The sequence below is a fragment of the Vanellus vanellus genome, assembly GCF_965231255.1.
Source record: "Vanellus vanellus genome assembly, chromosome: 3".
NCBI classification, from domain to species: Eukaryota; Metazoa; Chordata; class Aves; order Charadriiformes; family Charadriidae; genus Vanellus; species Vanellus vanellus.
This window is the reverse complement of record NC_138907.1, coordinates 52,830,837-52,853,278: the sequence shown is the minus strand read 5'-3', so window position 1 is coordinate 52,853,278 and position 22,442 is coordinate 52,830,837. Positions and strand designations below refer to the sequence as shown.

Genomic DNA, 22,442 nt, shown 5'->3' with positions numbered 1-22,442 from the left:
CCTTTTTATCACATAAGGAGCAAGCTTTAAACATATGGCAATTACTACAGGGAACCAAGGATGTCTTGTTTTGTCCAGGTGCTTACAGCAGAAAAACTTAAATGAATACTAACAATTCATCTGTTATTTACTAACTGGTCAACACCACATGTCCCTAAGGACCTATTCATACACTGGAAAATTTCCCTGAGAAGAGGGGGAAAACCTTCATTAGAACACTGTGTACCTCTACCAAGAAAGTTAAATCATTATAACTACCATGGGTGTCATTGCATCACGTTAAAGATGTTTTATAATAATGAAGCTCTGAGGAACGGTTGGACCTTAATACCTTAAGATCACAACCCTATCCAAACAAGTCTAACCAATATAACTTAAAGTTAGCCCATTTTTTAGTTACAGAAGTCTGAGTTTTTGCTTTTATCATATTTAAGTACCCTAAACCTTTTTTATAATCTAATTCATTCCAAAACCAGAAAAAAAAAAAAACAATCACAGACATGAGGCAAAAATGTAGAGATTTGGAGGGGTTTCTTCCACAATGAGATAGAATAGAGACCTGTTTATAGTTCATTTACAGGTGAACAGTTACTTCAATCTGTTTTTAATTAACAGAGATGAAGGTACACATTTAAGAAAATAGTTTGGCATTTGCTACTTCTGCTACTACAACACCTTAAGTAAATATAATTATTTTTTCCTCCTGAGCCAGTGGGGGCATCAGATATTCCAGCACCTTAAAAATTAGGAAAAAATTACTGACCCTTTAGAATTGTTTAATATTCATCATTATGAAAAATGTTGAAATAATGTAGCACGAGCATGATCTCTCTGTACCCACAGCTATCTAAGGAATAATACTGGGAAGACAGAAGTTTGGCTGTACTTTAATAAAGAAAGCAAATTAGGAGAGTTATGCACTGGGATATCTGAATCTCAGTGGCAGCTGCCATATTAAAAAAAAAAAACAAAACACTGTCACAGTCCAAGATTTGTTTGTACTGTTGGAAATTCCGGCAAGACATCCACAGCACATTATGGTCTTGCTGAGTAGAAAAAGGAATCCAAAATATAGATAGATAGAGGAAGGGGAGACCATGAAGGATTTACCTACACGTACAGCTTAAGATGTCAGCAGAGTATATATGGCTTAAATGTTTAAAATGCTGATGAACATTCATTGTATCTCCTTTCAACATAAAAGGCTAAGAAACTTAGAAGAGGGCCTTTCTCTGTGAGGGGAGGAGTTACTGCACGGAGAGAAGGCCGTCTTTACATATCCTTAAGACAACAACAGCAGAGCTGCCAATAATCAATATGCCAAAAGACGTAACCTAAAGATACGCAAACTTTTCATTTCCCTGGCCAACATAACACCCTTTTGCAGTCCTATTGTCCATGCATATGCCAGCAGAGGGAAAGAGTGGTCCTCCTCCTGTTACATGTCTGCCCCCAAGAATAGCCCAGACTAAAGCTGAATAAGCTGTACTTATCACAGCTGTTGGCACTCCATTTTTTTTTCCGCCAAAGGTAGATACATCTAAACAAAAAGATATAAGAAACATGAGCAGGAATAGCACAGGACCTATAAAAGAATGAAAGAGATAAAGTCCACCATCTGATCAACATGAACACATGATCCCATGCCACCCAACGGTAAGCGCTCCACGTTTCTTGGGATTTCAGGAGAAGTAGGCACTACGAAATACAGGATCTATTTATTGAAGGTTCCTTCAGTGCAATTCAGAGAATGTGCACTGTTACACAAAAGCAATTCAAATGCAATGAATATTTTAGATAAAACAAGTGTTACTCTGAGCACAGTATTTTTTGCTAGTCCCAAACTTTTAGTGATACACTGAAATACACATTCGGGGGGATCTCACCACTGTATATAAATATCTGAAGGAAGGATGTAAAAAGGACAGAGCCAGGCTCTTTTCAGTGGTGTCCTGTGACAGGACCAGAGGCAATGGGCACAAACTGAAACACAGGAGGTGTTGCTGGAACATAAGAAGAAACATTTTTACTGTGAGGGTGATGACCACTGACACAGGCTGCCCAGAGAGGCTGTGGAGTCTCCATCCTTACAGGTATTCAAACAGACATGGTCCTGGAAAACCTGCTCCAAGTGGCCCTGCTTGAGCAGTGGGGTTGGACCAGATGACCTTCAGAGGTCCCTTCCAACCTCAACCAGTCTGTGAGTCTGTGCTTCTGTGATACCACAGCAACTGTGAGGACGGGATGCACTGAACACCATCTATATTACTAGGCACGCATCTATCTTCTCTGGCAAAAAGGTTCATTAGGCATTTGATTCAGAGTCTCACGTAAAAGTCTAATCTGAAAGTAAATTTGGTAACTTTTCCTTTTAGTTTATGACTGCTGTCACCCGGGCTGGAGAAACCCACTTTAGGCTCCACATTAAAGGGCGGTTTTATTTCACAGCATGACTTCAAGTGTTACATAACAATGAAGTCATTTTCCCCCTTTCCAATAATTGGTAAATTTTTTTCCAGCTTTTAAGACACTTTATAACATGTAATCTCACTGAAAACACGTACTACAATAAATATTATAAATCCTGCATAAATCTCAGAGCTTTTAATAGAATTAGAAGTTAAAATACACGTTCTTATCCCATTAAAATGAAAGAAAAAACTCTGTGCTATTTTTTCAACACAGAGGCAAAACTGTTTCCTTTGCAAAGTTCATTTTGCAGCAAAGAATTGCTGTTCCTGTCTTTTGGAATTGATGGAATAATTTTCTTCATAAATCAAGCATGTGTTTGTCTTCATTTACTGTATATGCATAAATTAAACAGCTGATGTCCAATGTAGTGAAATTTCTCGTAAGGGATATTGGAAAAAGAAATGAAAGATGTAGCCAAAAGCCTGAATAAAACTGTACCAAGTCTTCTGAATCCTCCCAACTGTTCTCTTCAGATGGAGCTTAGCACTTTGGAGGCCAGTCCCAATGGCAGTGTCACTACGTAGGGCATGTAGAAGAGTGAGGTTGTCCTTTAATGGGTTCAGTGTGAAGTAAGACTCAGAGCCAAAGAAAGAAGTGGAGAAGAAAGAGTAAAATGGTTATAAAATAATTTTGCAGTCACCAGTGTTGAGCTTTCTTACTCCTATAGTAAGTGCCACACTATCTTAAACAGCCCCCTAGGGTGCAGCTGGATTTGGATTTGGTGGAATCTATCATATCATCAAAGAAAACAGACTTTTTAAGCTAGAAATGTTGGCATTAGTGTTTTTTCTTCCGATATTCATGTCATTAAAAGTAATGAAGACACTGGCTGAGCAATGGCAGAATTAGACCTGCAGACCCCACGTGTTCGTTCTTAGGAAAGTTCCACCAGTAATTCTGGATTCTTGGTTGGCTCAGCACTATATTTATCTAATGCTGATGCCCTGCACCAAGTCACTGCAAGCAACAGAAGAGCAATCAGGAAGAGCAGATGACACAAATTCGTTAAGAGGATGGCACCTGTGGAACTAAAATACTAAAAATATTGGCCTCCTTGGTCAGGCCAATTAGTGATAGATTCTGCTTTGCTGTGATGAAAAATTACTCCTTTCTGAGACAGATTTTGTTATTGGAAACTGTTCAAACTAATGGATGTGACAGATAAAGGTTTTGTATCTACTTTAGCGTGGAATTGGGCATGAACTGCAAACACTACTGGGAGACAGGACTTACTATCATAATATAGTCCTGCACTAAGACTCTCATCAGTGCACGTTCAGGTGGTCTGTTACCATCAGATCAGGTCGTGAGAGAAATGACTACACAAGAGCACGTTTGTCTGTGTAGCAGGTAGGGGGAGGATCAGAATATGCCCGATTTCTCTCTGGCATCCTGGCACAGCTGGGCTTGGGCTACACAACAGAATAACATGTCTGTATCTCAAGTTGTTCCATCACTCTCAAAAATCACTGCTTCGCTAGAAAAAAAATAGGCTTATGATTAAGTATGCTGACTTAATATAACTAATGCAGAAGGATTTCCTGAATCTGTGGAAACCCAGGAAAAAAGAGTTCCAAGAGCTCTTTTTCTCTGCACTGGTCTCCTCAAAACAGCATCAACATCAGTGCCCAGTGGTAGTAATTTAGATGTCAGAACTGAGATATTTTTCATCATTTATGTAGAAAGAAGCACATTGAATATGTATAATTTCCTGTAAGTACTACTTTTGTTGGCCAAACGCAGGGAAATGAAGCTATTTTTGTACTAAGATATTCATTAGCAGGAACCCAACAATAAGTGGTTGCCCCACATTTGTTAGTTTGACCAAGGAGCATGCGGTACAATAGTAACTTTCCAATGCACGGTATTCAATAGAAGTATTGTCACACACGGTGTTTGTCATGTGTTAGCTAAGATGTATCCAAAACATCACAGCAAACATAATGTTGGAGAGACAAATACCTATGTCATCCAGTCTCAAGAATTCAATCCCATTTTTAGCATCTCCCCAGGCTGTGAATGAGATCACACTTTATCACATTGCACTCCACTGGGTGGAGTTTATTTTGCAGTTTAGCTTCAAAGGAAGAATTGGTTTTTCATAACCTGCTTGCAATATTACTCCAGCAGTGGTAACCAGCAGCGGGGAGAAGCTGACTCAGCAGCGGTAAGGGCTAGATAATTGCAGAGGTGCTACTTGTCCCTTTTTCTTTCAGCCAACCCTGCTCCAATGCAGGCAGAGGTACTCCTTTCTTTCTCTGTCACGGAGCCAGGATACAAGTAATGAATTCCAGGAAAAATATGTGATATGAAATGAGCAGTGGTGTTATGTAGTACACTGTGGAATGGAGTTTCACAATGATATATTTAAAAAAGAAAGATCAAAAGAAAACTGCCTTTTTATTTTATATTACTGAAAATCTCTACTAAATTTATATTCATTAAAAAGAAAACACCCTATTTAAACAAATATTAAAATGGGGTTAGGAAGTAGAGAACTCGAAGAAAATTACTGTATTAAAGATCTTTTTCTTCCTAGAAAATATGAAAATATCAAATTCAAACTACTACAGTATCACCTATTAGTAAGACCACTTAAGCTATCTATGACCCGTTATTTGTCAGTCACTGGAAGGCACTTGGGAAGACAGTGGAGATTTTCCACGCAGAACTGTGATGTACCACACAGCCTACGCTAACTGACAAGCTACCTAATGACAAGCTTTTCATGGTGCCAGAGAAACAAAATTCAGCAAATTTCCATTTTTTTGTTAGTTTTAAGATTAAAAGCAATAGATGAGAGCAATATCCCTAATACGGCAAACGATGAAAGAGCAGTTCTGTGACAGGGACCGTTTAACAAAAGCCGTGAACTCAGGAGGCTCCTCTGGGGCGCGGAGGGCAGGGACAGCCACAGGACTGTACGGACCAGCCGCCGAATAAAATCTGTATGTTCTGTCAGTGCCAGAAACTAAGTCTCATCTCAGCTGCAGGGAGTTAAATCAGATCCAAATATAACTCCTCATGTCTGAAAAGGTCTGAAATAATGATTTGAGCTATAACGAACACTTGAAAACTACAGAAGAAGCTGTGCAAAACACCTTTGGTGCTTGTAATAGAGGATATACTGAAAACTCAACCGGTACTACCATGGGCACAACATGAAGATTATCAGAGAGTCATAAGTCATGAGTCCCTGCAGTAGAAATGGCCTCACCACAGCACCTGTGGCTGAGTATGGAGAGCTACAGACCACACTTTAATCCAGATTCTTACTCTGGCTGAATTTGTATTATGACATATAGTTACCGAGTCAAATATTACCGCCTTCTATACCAGGAGCATGTCATAGAGTCAGTCACACTGCAAATGTGGGCTTTATGTGTACAGCTTGTATACCAGTTTACAGAACCAGGTTTTCCATTTGTAGATACATATTTTCCTTTTCATTATAGAGTTAACAATGTGAATGTTAACACTGCTATGGCTCAAAAAAGGAACTGTAAATATGACTGCTATAATCAGGTTTTTTGTGGGGTGGTTTGTTTCGTTTTTTTTTTGTGGAAAGAGGAATACCCCAATTATCTGAATTGTGGCTACTGAAACAAATTACAGCATTGTATGTATATGAAATAAATATTTTTAAAAGCTTACAAGCAAAAAAAAGTTACAAAACAGTGTGAAACTAATGACTAAAATTTTTGAGCTATTTGAAGAAAGTTGCTGGCAGGCTTGTAGGTGGTCTACATAAGACTCCCACACTTCCATCTTTCCAGACGTGCTTTTGTGCTTGATTAATAAGAGAAACTAGGCAGAGGTGATACTTTTGCAGTGACTGATGTTTTCTTATAATTAAATCAATCTGGTATATTTCTCCCAGAAAGCATTAGGTCATGAAATGTTCATAAAACACCAACCTAAGTGTCATCTGGAAAATTACAAATTTAATATTTAGATGGATGTCTTTGGTCAAAATAAAAACAGTGGGCTCTTTAATTTCATAGAAATATAGTATCATAAATTTAGTCTGAGCATCACATATTAAAATAATGCTATGCAAATAGGCATGACAGTTAAATAAGGTTTTAGAGTAAGACTGTTTAAATGAGTAAGTAATATTTTAAAATGTCAGTCAAGACACCATGAAAAAAGAAAGCTCAATTTAATTATGTTGGTCATTTGTGGCTTAGGTAGGAAAAGGATTAGCATGTAGAGTAAGTTAAGGCTGCCCAAAGCTTTGTGTGGGTTTTACACAGGTATTCACTTTCATCTCAATAAAAGAATCAGTGTAACAAATGCTGACTTACATGGTGCTTTGCTGCTTATGGAACGAGAGAGCTTCTCAAGAAACTTGCTGTGCTGCCATGTAAAGGTCAGGCACAGTTTATGGAGAATTGGGGAAAAAAAAATCTTAAAAAAAAAAAAGGCTTTGCTGGCAAATCTGTAGTATGGTGGTACAGAAAAGCTTTTTTGTAGTTTGCTTATGTCAACTGTATTTTGACTAGTCCCAGTAGAGAAGATGTCTATCAGCAATCACTGGCACTGTCCAGTGGGACTGGAGGGGCAAGACAGAGGGTTTGGAGTAATACAGTAACCTACATTATTTTTTTTAATGTGCACAAAAGTCAAGAAATTGGCTGTAAAGTTTTCAGCCTGAAATAACTTGCCTACTGTAGACTGAAGAATTCAGTAGATTGTAGAAAGCAGAGTAGATACAGTGCACTTGGTGGGAGGACCACAGTTTTGCCTAACATTAATGCAGAGAGGTTTCTACACAGTACCGAAAAATAAGTGGGCCTTAGTACATATTTCAGGCTTCCCTAGCTGGATTTTTTTTTCTGTCTCCCTGGAAGACGGACCAGCAAGTGAGAAGAAAAGAGGCCAAAAGGGCCAGGTACATGCCAAATCTGCACCTAATGTTCATAACCACAGGACTGAGGTAGATGATACGTATTTATAAAACAAACTGACCATTGCATAGCACATTCACGGCAATAAGTGTGCCCCTATTGAAAATATTGCACTTTGGAAGTCCTGAGGATTGCAAGACCAAACTGCTGGAACAGCACACTCAGTGCTCTCAACTACCGTGCTCCACTCAAACTCTAGAGGAAAAGAATAATAACAGATTTTCTTTGTTTTGGGGAGAAAGTAACAAGAACCTGAGGTGTAAATTATTTTCATAGCCAAGCATTATTTAAAAACTAAACCAGAGAAAACATATTATTTGATACTCTAAAAGATACTTTGCTTTTCTCTTTTGCACTTCTATGCGGAAGTACCTTCCCAATTCTTCCAAAAGCTAGGATTTTTTGAACTGATCTTGAAATTAGCAAATGCTTCCACTACAGGTTTCCAGCTACTTTCTTTTCAAAACTACTGTAAAATATGCTAATACAAAAAAGAAGCAGCTGCACTCTGCTCATTCAATGGAAATTATCAGCTTGTGTATATTTATCGTGTTATTGACCCTGTATTTACCAAAAGAATGTAGGTCCACATACAATCCAGGCAATCAGATACAGAAAATGTGTTTAGAAATATGCCATGCTGGAATTTTTTATAATAGGGGTTTTTATCGTGGAGTTATGAGGAATCCTTGGGAGACCATAAGGAGATATATTTTATTTTTTTAAGTCTCCAAAATGAAGAATGGCACAGGTGTGAAAGCCATCATTTCCAAAAGTGGGCATGCCAAAGGAAAGCACTGTGTCTAGGAGAGGACACGTTCTGTGCTGCCGTTGCAATATACAAGGTCCAAACTCATCTAGTGACAACAGCAATGTCTTTCAGCTGCTCGCTCACTGTCCCCCGGTACGATGGGGGAGAGAATCAGAAGAGTAAAAGTGAGAAAACTCGTGGGTTGAGATAAAGACAGTTTATTAGGCAGATCAAAAGCCATGCGCTCAAGCAAAGCAAAACAAGGAATTCATTCACTACTTCCCGTCGGCAGGCAGGCGTTCAGCCACCTCCAGGAGAGCAGGGTTCCATCATGTGTAACAGTTGCTTGAGAAGACAAATTCCATAACCCCAAATGTCCCCCCCCCCCTTCCTTCTTCTTCCCCCAGCTTTATATGCTGAGCATGACATCACATGGTATGGAAAAGCCCTTTGGTAAATTGGGGTCAGCTGTCCCGGCTGTGTCCCCTCCCAGCTCCTTGTGCCCCCCTCAGCCCACTCACTGGTGGGGTGGTGTGAGGAGCAGAAAAGGCCTTAACTCTGTGTAAGCACTGCTCAGCAGTAACCAAAACACCTCTGTATTATCAACACTGTTTCCGGCACAAATCTAAAACAGAGCCCCCTACTAGCTACTATGAAGAAGACTAACTCTATCTCAGCCAAAACCAGCACAGAATTGTACATTAATGACAACTTCTTCTGTATCTTGATTCATATGTGATTCAAGCCTATACTAATCACCAGTATCTAAATGGAACTTTTGGGAGAAAACAAATCCCCTTAGATGTGTTCATTCAGAACACCACAAAATGCAACACTTCTAAGTCTCTGAAATAAATCAGAGATAGTCGGGTAGTTCAGGAATTGCATACAGAGTTTGGGTGGGGTTGTTGTAGCTTTTTGAATTAGATGTGTATAAGCACTTCTACGGTTTATTCTTTTCAATGAGAATATAGGAGCTGTGTTTTTAAAGGGTCTCACTGTGCTATTACATGTAAAGACATCGAAGCACTGGGCTAGATCAAGAACATGAAAGGGAGATTAGCCACACCACCAAAAGAAATTTAAACACTTAAATATGTGTCAAATACCACAGAAAGCCCCTCAAAATCTACAGCACGTAAGGCTCAGCCTTCTGCAAAACCTAAGCCTCTCACGTAACGAACCTGGTTGACAAACACTGATTTATGAGAGGAAGCACTCTCATTCCCCAGTAGCACAAGCAGTGAAACTCAGCAGCACTTAGACAAAAAAACCCTCCAAAACTTCTCACTGCTGCACATTCAAGTCAAATGACACTCTCTCATTTTAGGATGCAAGCCAAGCCTGACAGATCTCCTGCTAGCTTTCTGTCCTGGCACAATGATTTTTCCTCAACTTTACACGCAGCAGCTAGGCTGGAGAGATTAATATTCTCAACTGCGCAGACATTTAATCCCTCCTTGTCTCATTCCATAATCAATGGCACCGAATTCAGGTCTTTCTGTGGTTTTAAAAACTGCTCCAAGCTTTGTTTAAAATTCTATAATTCCAACCCTTTAGCACACACATAGTTGTATACATTGTGCATACTTCCAGGTTAAAACACCAGTACTCAAAACGTAAAGTTAAGAATGTCTTTACAAGATTGGAGCTCTAGTCTACTATGTATTCTTTGTGTGTGCTGCAAATGATGGAGACAAGTGAATGAAGTTTTCACAAACATTTGAATTACTCTTCTCAGTTATAAACAGCAAGAAAATATTTAAGTAGAAATACATACATACATAGCCACATGTATGCAAATAGATAAAATTAGATTAATAATTTCCACGTACTCCAAAGATTTGAAGAAACAAACAAAAAAGCTTACCTGTGCCAAAGTCAGTGTTCCTTGTTTACACACACTGCAGCGGACCCGCAGTTTCCCAGGCTTCACAGCTTGGCAGAATTTTTTGCAAAAAACATAAAAACTGTTGTAACTAGATGCACCTGTCAGGAAGAAGAAAAAAAAAAAACACAACCAAAATCAAACAAAAGCATTTGATGTATACTGAAAATCAGTAACAAACTAATTTTAAGGCCTGAAGATAGCATTGTGATGATCTTATATTGGCTGCTCTAGTTCTTAACACCTTTCAGTAACTCCCGCTTCTTGTTCAATAGTTATAGGTGAACTACACCATAATCCTTAGCAAATGCATCCTGTCTTGAGTTTGAGCTTGCCACTGATAAGCACAAACTGTAATCTTTTGCAACTGATGTTTGAGATTAATTACCCCAGCTCTCCATAATTTGCATCTTACTTCTATTCTAAATTTGTCTAGCTGCAAGTTTTATTGAGTTCACATTGCATGAAAATTTCCTTGGATGAAGTTTAAAAGATTAGTTTGACTGATATCACAGCAAGAAAACAAATATTTAATTTAGCAAATTTAGTTTTATTCCTGGAAGACTAGGAACCATTTCTTTATTCTTGCTGGCAGCGGAATAACCTAGCAAAGTTTGCAAACTGCTGCCAAGATATTAGGCCAAGGAAATTTTCAAGGAAAATGAAATGAAACACATTCTGTTCTGTGAAACTATGGAACAGAAGATGATATGCAGAGAACTGTGTAAGCCTGGGGCAATGCTAATGAATTTGATTTCACATGCAATCCTGATCACCGTTTTGGGTAAACCACTTTTTACGATGGCTACTGCTATTCCTCAGAAAATGATGGAAGATTCATAGTATAGGTTTCATCTAGACTAGCCATCTGCAAGTTCAGAGACTCCAGCTTATTATCAGAAGTTGAACTGAGACCAGAATAAAGTTTTTACCAGTTTTTTCCCAATATCAAGAGGAATGGTTGTGGGGCTTTGACCCATTTACAGTGGTGAACTTAAGAATCAAAAGCAGTCCTTTAGAGATCAGAAGTTTTTCATTGTCTTCTTCCTCATTCTCCTACTTCTCCCTGCATTTATCAGCAATATACTTTCTATGTATATTTGAATCCTACCATTACCACGGTAAATATGAAGTGGAATACTATTTTTAAACATGACTGACTTGCTTTATTTTTACACGTTCTTCCCATGATAAGGGTAAGACCCTGCATTCTGCCAATGAAAATGCCTACCAGTTTCATGCTACACCTATTCATAGGTGTCCTAACATACACGTCCAACTAATTTCCAAAACTCCATTTCAGGGAACTATGTTGTCCAAAAAAAATTTTCTAAGAAAAAAGATGAAGATATCTTCAAAGATGCACGCTGCTGAAAGAAGAAATTTCGTAACACATGGTAAAAAGAAGCATACCAAAGTTTTTCAAGTTTTTAGAAATGGGAGCTAATAAGAGTACATCAGTGATATCTCCAACAATTTAGTCAACTGATCTATCCAGTATTTTCATTATGCTTCCCTCGGCAACATTAATCACCACAGAACATAAAGCATAACAGAATTTTAACTGATTCATTTAAAAAAAAAATTAACACACATCTGCACATTCACACACGTACAAACTTTTCATATGAATAAGTGCAACTCCAAAGGTTGAGAGCACACTTCTCAAATCAGTCTAACACAGTTCTGAGGTTAAAATAGTTCAACTAAAATAAAAAAGGCACACGCCAAACTATTTAATATACGGTACAGTGTTGAGAGGTGACTCCAAACTAAATATGGTAAAATTTTGGACATTTGGATCTCTATTCACTCATATTTTGCCTGAGGCTCCTAACACTACGACTGAGAGCACTTCTGGATTAGACTCCATTTGAGCTAGAACCCGCAACAAAAATCCAAACTACGATATTGCAAATGAGGAGGAATACACTTGCAAATGATTGAATTTCACTTTTGGCAGTTCCTCTATGCAGGATCAGCAGGTCAATCAATAAAACAAAAGGGCAGTACCTTCAGCGCAATTCCAAGGAAGTACTACATGACTTAAGTAAACAAGATTGCTATTGCTTATCGACGCCCACAATAAACAAGATGATTTTTAGCCACTTACTTCCGACTCCGTCTCAAGTGTAAAGTGAGGCAAGAGTCCTTTACCTATTTTGGTATCATCAGTCCTCTCTCATTGCTCCAATTTCTTATATGGGCAGTCTAATGAGACTAATGAGATTGCTGCTTCTATTCACATGCAGAAGCACTTATCCAGAGTAGATCTGTGATGCTACTACTCAAGGTCCTAATTTAGAACTACTGTCCAGAGGGATTCCTGCCATGACTCTAATGAAACCCTTCCAGTCAAACAGAACCATCTTATTGAGTACATGAGCCCTTACAGAATAAAATATTTGGTTAATTGGGCTGATGCCTTTCCTGATCCAGTCCTCCACTCCCTGATGTCTTGTGTCCCTGCCTCACATTTTATACCAAGTTTATTTCAAGCAGTAAACTACTTGAGGCAGGAATCATGCTTTCTGCCTGCTTTGTGGTCTAAGCTCATTCCATCTGGACCCAAAGATAAAATTATATTATTGATAATACTCTGCAAAATATTCACAGGATAGTATGGCATAAATCAGCATGACTGAATACTGCAGTAAAAAATAGCAGTCATAGGAGAGGCCTAAAATGAGACATATTGCTGATTTACTATAGAGGATAAATCTTATGCATTAGCTTGATATTTACTCTGTGCAAAAATAGACTACGTTAGCTCAATATTCATTTTTCTTTGCACTTCCCTTTTTTTTTCTTTTTCATGAATATAAAAAGTACCCCCAAACACATCCCCTATGCACAAATTTGAAACAAATTTATAATATAATGAGTTCAAGCAGTTAAGCAGCACAGATCTATTCAGATACCCAGAATAACTTTTGAATGTCTGCTATAGCAAGGCTGCTGGAGAGGCACAACACGACAAGAGGAATGTCCTGATTTTAGAAGGAAGGAGGAAATGGAGATTTTCAGCAATCCATGCACCATTTTACATAGGTGCGCTGTTCTCAGTCTCACAAAGTGCAGTTACATCACTAGGTGTATGTCCTGAACAGCATCACCAGGCATAGCAAAGACTGAATTAAAAATGCAAACGCTAAAAGTCAGCGTGCAGTACAATACTGATGGCCAGAACTAAAGTCTTTACTGACTTGCTAATGTCACTCTGTATTTTAGCATGGCCCTTGGCTGAGACTGCATCCCCTTGAATCTCTTTTCAGAGGGGAACTGAAAGAAACGGGAACAAAGAAATATGCTTTGTGCAGCAGCTCTGACGTAGCAGTATTAATAAGAATTGTAATTATGGCACTGTGCCAGTAGTCACTAATATTGCCGCAGCACCAACCTTAGAACCTCGTCTTTCCTCATTCAATCATGGTCTATAAGTTTTCATAAAGCTTTCCATTAATATTTTATAAAACTGGCACTCAGCAAGAATGTGCAGACACAGCAAATTACAAGTTAAAAAAAATTGAAGTCCCTTTATAAATGCTGATTCTGATACTGAACTTGAGCATTAACACTGTAAATAAATAAATTAAATTATAACTACTAGTCTTCTTTGCAGTTACATACATTGGTGGGAGGAGGAAGACTGCGGGAAAAATAAATGTGCTGTATCTGCACTTATTCTATTCTGAGAGGTAAAGTCACAGCAATCTCAGTTTTCAGGTCCATATTCCAAATATTTATTTGTGGGGCAAGAGTCCCATAATAGTCTCTTTTGACCATCAAGAATTCAACCATTGGCCTGGACAGTCTTTTCTGGCTTTCACACACCGGCTGGTACATCAGCATGCCTTTGAGTAGCCATTTACTTTGAGTCTTTACCATTTTCTTACTCTTATACTCAAAGATGGTGCAACAAGGATCTGTCATTTTGTTGACAAGTACTTTACCTCAATTTACTGTTAACTGAAAAAGTTGCCATCAGAAAGTTGACATTACAAGCCTGAGTTTCTCTTAGACACAAAAGCATTTTTCAGCACATGATCATAGGCTAACTTTTTAAGAAGCCATCTCCAATATGTCAAGCTCCAGATAAATCTGACTTGGAAACACAGAAAACAAGTGTTCCATTTTATTCATATGTGATAAATTAGTAGCCAAATGAATAATTTCCATCTGCATTGGTAAATTCCTCTTATAACTTGTTTCAACATAGCAAAACTCATTTAATGCACAACTGCCTGACGATGAACTACTGCTAACTATTCCCCAGCTACAGATTAGTAAACAAGTTCACAGCAACCCTACTGTATTTTTATCTATATCTGGACCCCCAGTTTGCTAATTACAGCCTTACAAAGGTGAATATGTGATATCTACTGCCGCCTTCTCTCCACAGTTCAACATGATCTGGCTTTTTTTTGATAAATTTTGGTTGGTTTTTACTCTTGTTCTTGGATTCTTTCAGATACTTGCAAGTGTTAGAGTTTTTCTCCAAACATTTTCAGAAACTTCAATTAAGCTTTTAAGTTTAAAATTCCTAGAGTTGTCCATTACTTTTACAAAATGTCACCAGATCCCCCCTCCGTTACTCCTATATATTATTTATTTTATGTGACTTCTAGAAGTTATTTCAATAGTTCTGAAATTCTATTCAATAAGGAGGACATTTACTTTGAAAGAATACAAATTATACTGATGTCTCAAAAAGTAGCAAATTTCGAGATCCATGTGGGAGCAAGGAGAAAATAAGTTTGAGCTGTTGGAGGTTTTTTCTTGTTCTTTTTTTGTTTCTGTTTTTAAACTATAAGCAATATCTAGAACCGATATTTTCCTAAGGAAATTTCCTAATAAAAATTGCAGTAAAACATAAAGGAAGAAACTAATTGATCAAGAACAGCTACTGAAGGTTCCAAGACCTTCCAGAATTCAGCACAGAAGTATGCATAAGCTAAGCTACTAAAATAGCTCTGGTAATAAAATAACTTATAGCCTCAGATCATGTTATAATGTTAGAAATAAATTATTTCAATTTTTATTATCTTTCTATATTAACCATCAAATAACACAACAGAAGAGATGAAGTAACATAACATGTTAACCTCAATTCATCACATCTCCTATCTAATATCCAGAAATAATTTCTCAAAAAACCCTGAGTTTGAGCCCTACGTAAACTGAATTGCTCAAATTAAGTCATCAGAGGTGGGGTTAAAGATCAATTTTGAAATTTTAATATCCTTCAGCGCTGTCATTCAGGAATGGATGATAAGTGAAGAAAAACAACAACAATAATTTTTTCTCTAGTATATTTTGTACTGAATGCACTTCTATGGATGTTTAATAGCTTCTTAAATATGAGAAATAATTCTGAGCTAGAATTATAATGAATACTATGTAATGAACATGGTGCTGTGGTGCTGATTGCCACTTTTTCTACCCATGTTCTCATCTGAGTAAAACTTGCAATTGTTGGAGAAACTTAGTGACTTCCCACTTGGCAATACTGACAGTGTGTCTGAGGGCAATACTAGAGTAGGGAGATGAGAGAAAGATCAAGAGAAAAGTGTTGGAGCAAGACAAAGTATCAGGAGACACAGAAATATCTTAAGTATTGCAACCCCCTCTCCATAAGCTCCTCTGTAAGAATTTTTCCCTGCCATCTCCACCTCAGGCTTAGTTATCTGTCTTTAAGAGCGTCTAAGGTCTAGGGCCCACCATCGTAACCTTCTAAGGAAACGACCGAGTCATGAGAAAGAGCAGTGAAAAAGTTCGAAGGATAAAAGCAAAATGGCAGAGAGAAAGGGTTGTAGAGATGGAGTCACTAGGCCAAAGATTCAAGAGGAAAAGTACCAACATGGGTAGTTATAAAATCCCAAATATACAAATGATGGGGTTATTTGATCTGACGCTGTATGTTGAGAGCCTACAGTTTAATGATCCAAGATACACAAATGACTGGTTTCACATATTCTCAGTGGTCTCCATTAAAATCTTTTCTGTGTTTCTCTATTAATTCAGATTCTGCTTTTCTCTCTAGTGGATTTGCTATATTAGCCATTTGTTCACGTACATCTTCAAATTAGCCATAGAAAATAAATGAGGAAAGTTCAAATAAGTCACACTGCAGGTTGTGAACTTATTCGAACCAAGATCAGACCAACTGCTTCCTCCTGTTCAGTTTAGAGAAGTATACAATAAATTACCCCCACCTGAATATCAGAAGTCTGCGATAGACTTTGCATAGTTAAAAAGCAGAATGAGTCTTGTAGACAAAATCTATTGTTCCACTTTCAAAAGCCATTTTATGCCTCCAACACCTCCAGTCACTTTTAAACAATGTACATTTCACAGGGACCAGGCTAATATGGACGGCAAATATGTATGAATATATATGTACTTGTACATATGTGAATTATACACGTATATGCATAATGTAAATGTATGAGGTACACACTTCACTGGTGTATAACTTTAAAAAGTTTAGTAAGAATTCAGAAAACAATCCCTGTTTTGCAGTTTTCACTTTCAAATATCATCAGATAAAGCCATTTATTACAGGCTAGTTTTAGTAAAATACTTGTTGGTTTTCTCTATAGAGTTCATTCAATTATGCTGTGTCTACTGGCCAAAAAAATTTATGAAGATATGAATGCAAAAGGCTGCTTATTTATGATCTATGTTGGGATCTGTCTTCTCATCCCAATGAGACATCTTCTCTCTTCTCTACCTCTTCAAAGCTAATTTCCTAATTTCCTCACAAATAACCCATCACAAAATGTATTAAAACTGTTCTCTCCCTTTAGTATTTTATATAAAAAGAGAAAGTAGCTTTCTCTGATGTGTATCCCAGTGTTTTGTACTGTCTCCCCATTTAGATTTTTAAGCTCCTTAGGACCTGAATTACCTCCTTTTTTGCTTTGTTCTTAATGAGGAACATGCTGTGGGAGCTTTATACATGTTAGTAATAGCACAGACCAATTATTTTGATATGCATGACTAGTTAATCAGAAAAAAAATTAGTCATTATGACTATAGACCTGATCCTGAAATCTCTAATCAGTCAAAACATCCATTATCATCCATATGACTGTTTAAGTGAATAAAATCTGAATAGGGATATTAGGAGCTAACCTACTGTTTTCATTTGAACTGCATTTTCATATAGATGATAATGATTACTGAGTCTTTCCTTTAACTCAGCTATTTAAAAGAGGACACAGCTACAGGAAGCCTTTCAACAGATGGAAAATTACATAAAGCTAACATTGTTTCAGATTCCATTATATTTACATTTAGACTAGTTGTGATTTGTAAAACGTAGACTGACTGCCAGAGACCTCTCAGACCATTTTAGCAATTTGCACCCACATAATGAAAAATACAAAGTTAGAAGCGAAAAGAAAATATTTTCCAACGGTCTTAACTCTAAGAACTTTGCTTGATTCAACACAGTAGGAGGAAAAACATCTGCAGTAAACGGCCAGTAGTCTCAGAGTAGTGAAAATTTCCACATAAAGCTGAAATAAAAACAAGTGTGGAGGTTGCAATTATTCACCTAAAAAAAAAAAAAAAGAGCGATGACTTAAAAGATCCCATTTGCTTTCCAAAAATACAACTGGTATGTTCTGCCTCTAATCTTTTCTTTTGTAACTGCCCATCTTTACCTGCAAAGATTTCACAAGGCACATAGCTTTCCTCCCCTGACACATACATGCAGATGCACACATTTATAAAACATTTCTACCTGTTGATGGTGATACTTTTTCTTTATGATGTGTATCTAATTTAGACGATGAGAATGGCATTTATTTGACAGCTAGATTCATCTAAACTGGTTGTGCTATATTCTAGTGAGAAAAATAGGCATTTCTATGGTTCGATTCAATTCATCCTGAAGTAGATATAAAATGATATAAATATGTCAGATAAATTGTACCTAAAAGGGTCTGTTTCTGTCTGTTGTGGGGATTTAGGACTACTAGGTCTGGTAGAGATATCTACATTGCAAACTTCTAAAATTAGGTGAGAGGAATCCCACATGGTGATATTGTACACAAGAACTCATGACAAAGAGCTGCGGTATTTTGTGGTATGGATAAGAATATTAAATAGACTAAACCTTAAAAAAAAAAAAATTCCTTTTCATGAGACTCAAATATGATTTGCAGAATGTCTATGGATCTCAGGTCTCATATGGAAGACATAGCTGTTTAGAAAAAAGAAATGGACTTGTCACTGTAACAAGAACTATAAATGAAAGCAAGAAGATATTAAAAACAGTTGGAATTTGGCTGAAAAGGGTGTAATGCCTGTGTAAGAGGTGGAATATTGGAAGTACTTGACAAAGACAACAGGGGTTACATTTATCTTTTTAACTCCTGCCTTCTCAGTGAAAAAATCTTGTGCGCAAAAAAAACCAGGAAGTCTCTATTTAAAAAAGTGCAAAAAAAAAGAATAGTATTTGAGCTATTTTAAATTTGTGGAATTTGGAATGGAGTAGGGAAAAGTTTATTAGGCTTTCTCTTTCAATCTTTATCATGAAAGAATCTTCTGTTTCACTTTTCTGAGCCCTAGCATTATTTACCTTCACTTTCATATTTCACCCAAGTTCTTCCTTTATTATCTTTTTACCTAGCTAACTTCTGTCATTACCTTTCCCCCTTCTGACCTCTATATAAGCTTCACCTTTCTCTTACTTCTCATAATATACTCTCCTTCAGTTTGCTCTCTGATTTTCAGACAAAGAAGCTAACTTCAACATTAAAGCTAGCATGGTTTATATTAACTATAAGCAGCAAAAAGAAAAAGACAGTTGTGATGATGCTGCCAGGCAGCAAAGCACGGGAAAAAAAAACAGCAAAAAGACAATTTCACGTGACTGCCGAAAGCTTGGCAAATGATACATGGGAGACAAACAGTGATGCCTTGTACATCAACAAAGTGTTGGAGATGAAGGGTATCAAGTCTCCTTGTTCATAAGGAAACCGCTATGCACCAACCATGACATCCCCTGCAAACCACCACCCTGAGCTGCTTTTTACCTCATTGTAGGAACTGAGTGTGACCTGTAGTGAACACAACTGGGTGTGGTGAACACTAACTGGCCTATTTGTAGTTGCAGACAAGGGCTGTAGTTGCAGACAAGGACTTCCGAGTTTAAGCCTAAGCACATAAGGGAAAGCGAAGCTGCTCCAGAAAACTAAGCATGCATGACACACTTCCTACAGTGTAGTTCCTACAGGCATCAGTATGAGCAGCAGATCCAGTTGAGCACAGTTTCAGCAAATAAACTAAGAAATGTTTACAAATTAAAAGCCAGTTGTACTGATCAGCTCCAGCACAGCTCTGGTTCCTCCTTTTTGTCTAAGTGGAATTTGAGAACATGCACGCTTGTTTGAGATTTCTGGATGCACGGCAGTGTGCATAGGGCAATAGCCACCACTGGATAGCTCCACACCTAGAAATCTTGAACGCTCAAGGCGCCAGGGTGCAGCAAAGCAGGGGAAGGACAGGGGGCCAGGAGCCAATGGTGATGGTATGACAAACAGCAGCCAGGGTCTGGCAAACAGGGGCTCAGACCCACTGCACCTGAGCAAGGGCAGGCCCAGCCATGGTCACTCGCAGATCAGTAGTCACCAAGCAAGTCCATAAGGATGAGGCTGGTCCCAGGTCAGGCCAGGAAATCAAATCAGCAAATCAAGGTCAAGATCAAGAAGATACACATCCAGGCACAGCATACCTAAAAACATAGCCCAGGGACACAACAAAGGTAAGGACCTGAGCTTAAATGCCCACTAAGGGCCCACTAAGGATGGGTGAGGTGGAGACCTCCGACAAGGTTTCCGGCAGCCCTTTCTCACACAGTGCTTTTCACAGGAGTCTGATCCAAGGTTGTACAACTGTTCCATTTCACAGCTGGCCTTTGACACAACCAGTTAAACACCCAAGGAGGGAGGGAGGTTGAAGAAGAAGTTGCAGAGCCTTGGTGGTGCCATCATACCAAGCATGGGATATCCTAGAAAATACCTATGTCATGTCCAACAATAAACAAAGTACTGACAGATCATGGAAAGGGTAAAATACCATAAAATCACCTTAATTGCAAATGCACCACACAACTTAGGAAAATAATTAAAAGAAACTATCTTTAAATTTATAGAATGGATGCCTGCATTTGCGATTGAAGATGAGATTGTATCAGCTTATTTATAGTTACAAATATATGACATTTCACAAAGGTACATCTGCATAGATCATGCACAATTTAGGCAACCACCTTTTTGACAATACAGAATGTAAAATTCAAATTTTGCTTTCTTGATTAGTTTTAAATTTTATTCCTACTGGTAGTGTGCAATCACAGTATCTAATTAGATGTTTCTTTTGACTGAAAGTTCAAGTAACAGCATACCCTCAGTCAAAATAATGGATATTCCTACTGAGTTACTTCTCTGTATTAGCTTTCTATTTACTTCCAGTGTCCAGAAAAAAACAGTTCTGCTCAACTAATGTTGTCCAGATATAGGTAAGCTAACATATCAATAGTAATTATCAGTAACTGTGAAAGGCTGGAAACAAGCAGCAACAACAGAATTGCTGTTAGTTTTGTTATGGAGTCTGTTACCCTATTGCAAAACATTCTGGAAAAGTTCATTTTTCAGAGCACCCAAGGAATAAATAGTGATTTAGCAATGTTTATGAAAGAGAGTTAAGTTATTCAAGATACTAAAACATTAAAAAAAAGGTTCCTCAGCGTGTTTTTAATAGAGATTACACTGTTACTGAATAAAAAGGAAAATGCCCTTGTGGCCAAATAACTGGTTAAATAACAGGAACCAAAGGTCAGCAATAAATGATAAATTTCCTCAGTGCAGTCCCTAAAGGAAATTGTGCTAGGACATGAGTATTCACCATCAGAAAAAGAGAAATGAACAGTAAATGACAAAGTTTGCTGGTGCTGATTTTATTCAGGGTAGTAAAAATGAAGGCCAACTGGATAAAACACTGAAGAATGCAGGATGCTGAGTGACTAATAATAAAATGAAAAATGAAATTTGTTGTAGATAAATGTAAGATAATGTACATGGGAAAAATAATTTTACACAAACAGTGATGGTCTTGACGAGTTATTACCACACAGAAACAAGATCTTGGGGTTATAATAGATAGTTCTATGTAAATGGCAGTTCAATGCTCAGTAGCAATCAAAAAAGTAAATTGAATGCTAGGAATTATTAAGAGAGGAATAGAGGAAAAAAGCCCCAGAAAACAGTGCTGTACAAAGGCTGTAAAAATCCATGATGCACTCCATTTTCAACAGCATGTGCAATTCTACCCTTTCCATCTCAGAGCAGCATATGGTAGAACTGAAAACATACAAAAAAGAGGGAATGGATAAACAGTGGCATCCATGCCACAATCACTTAAATAGACTATGACTTTTTGGCCAAAAAAAAAGTGACAGTTAAATGGGAATATCATAGAGGTCTACAGAATTATAAGTGGTATGGAGAAAGTGACCAAGAGTGGGACAGCATCCTGGAAAATGTCAATACTAGACTGATTTACTCTTATACAAGCTACTGGCAGAAGCTATGGACTGCCAATGGGATACTATGCTAAATGAGTCTTTGATCTGAGCTAGTGTAGCCACTGTCATATATCACGTGAGAAAGAGATGGAAGTAATCTGTTACTACATGTCACTGTAATGCTGTGTCCCTCTAGAAAGACTGCAGTTTACTTGTAGTGGTCCAACCTATTTTGACCTCCAGGGCGCAATGGGAAAGACACGGGACAGCCCTGCTTCTGTGCAACCCAGACTTGGAGGCATTCCGTGTTCCTGCCCATGAAATAATCCTGACCCACGAGTTGTTACCAAGTAACGTTCAGATATTTCATTTTTTTTTAAGTATAGATATTTATGCTCTTGCTTTTATCCACAAGGACCCACAAATACTGAAGATATTCAGCTCTGTTGTAGCAGACACTTGAGCGATTAAATAACAACAGGCCTTTGTGCAATTCTTAAGAGTTTAAACCCTAGGATTATAAATCTTTATGCATTTTCTTTGAACTTCCGTTCCTGTTGTTAAATTTCAAGCTATCATCTTAAGCTTTAAAAACTGTTCTGCACTGCACCTTAATTTTCTGAAGAACGTTTCTCCTATAGTAATATTCTTTAGAATGTTAGGTGTCTGCATGTTGACTACAAAATGATGGTAACTTGTATGCCAATGTTGTTTAAAAAGTGCTCTTCATTTTCTGTTCTTTCACTAATGCTTTCCGTCTTTTTACTAGTTCTGGTCCCTTGAGCATTCAGAAGAGTAAGATCTGTCCAGCTATTTGTAATTTTTTGTTTGATTTACTGTTCTAAAGATGCCTTTTATGAAGACATATTATTAGTTTGAACACTT

General features: G+C 37.7%; 1 protein-coding gene across 1 annotated transcript in view; it reads right to left on the bottom strand.

Annotated features, from left to right (window-relative positions):
• The window catches only part of PRKN (parkin RBR E3 ubiquitin protein ligase), a gene marked incomplete at its 5' end in the record, with an annotated part of 803,812 nt that overhangs the window by 490,065 nt on the left and 291,305 nt on the right, over positions 1 to 22,442 (bottom strand). Inside the window, 1 exon segment of the mRNA XM_082480710.1 lies at positions 10,004 to 10,122. Coding sequence (XP_082336836.1) covers positions 10,004 to 10,122 — 119 coding nt within the window.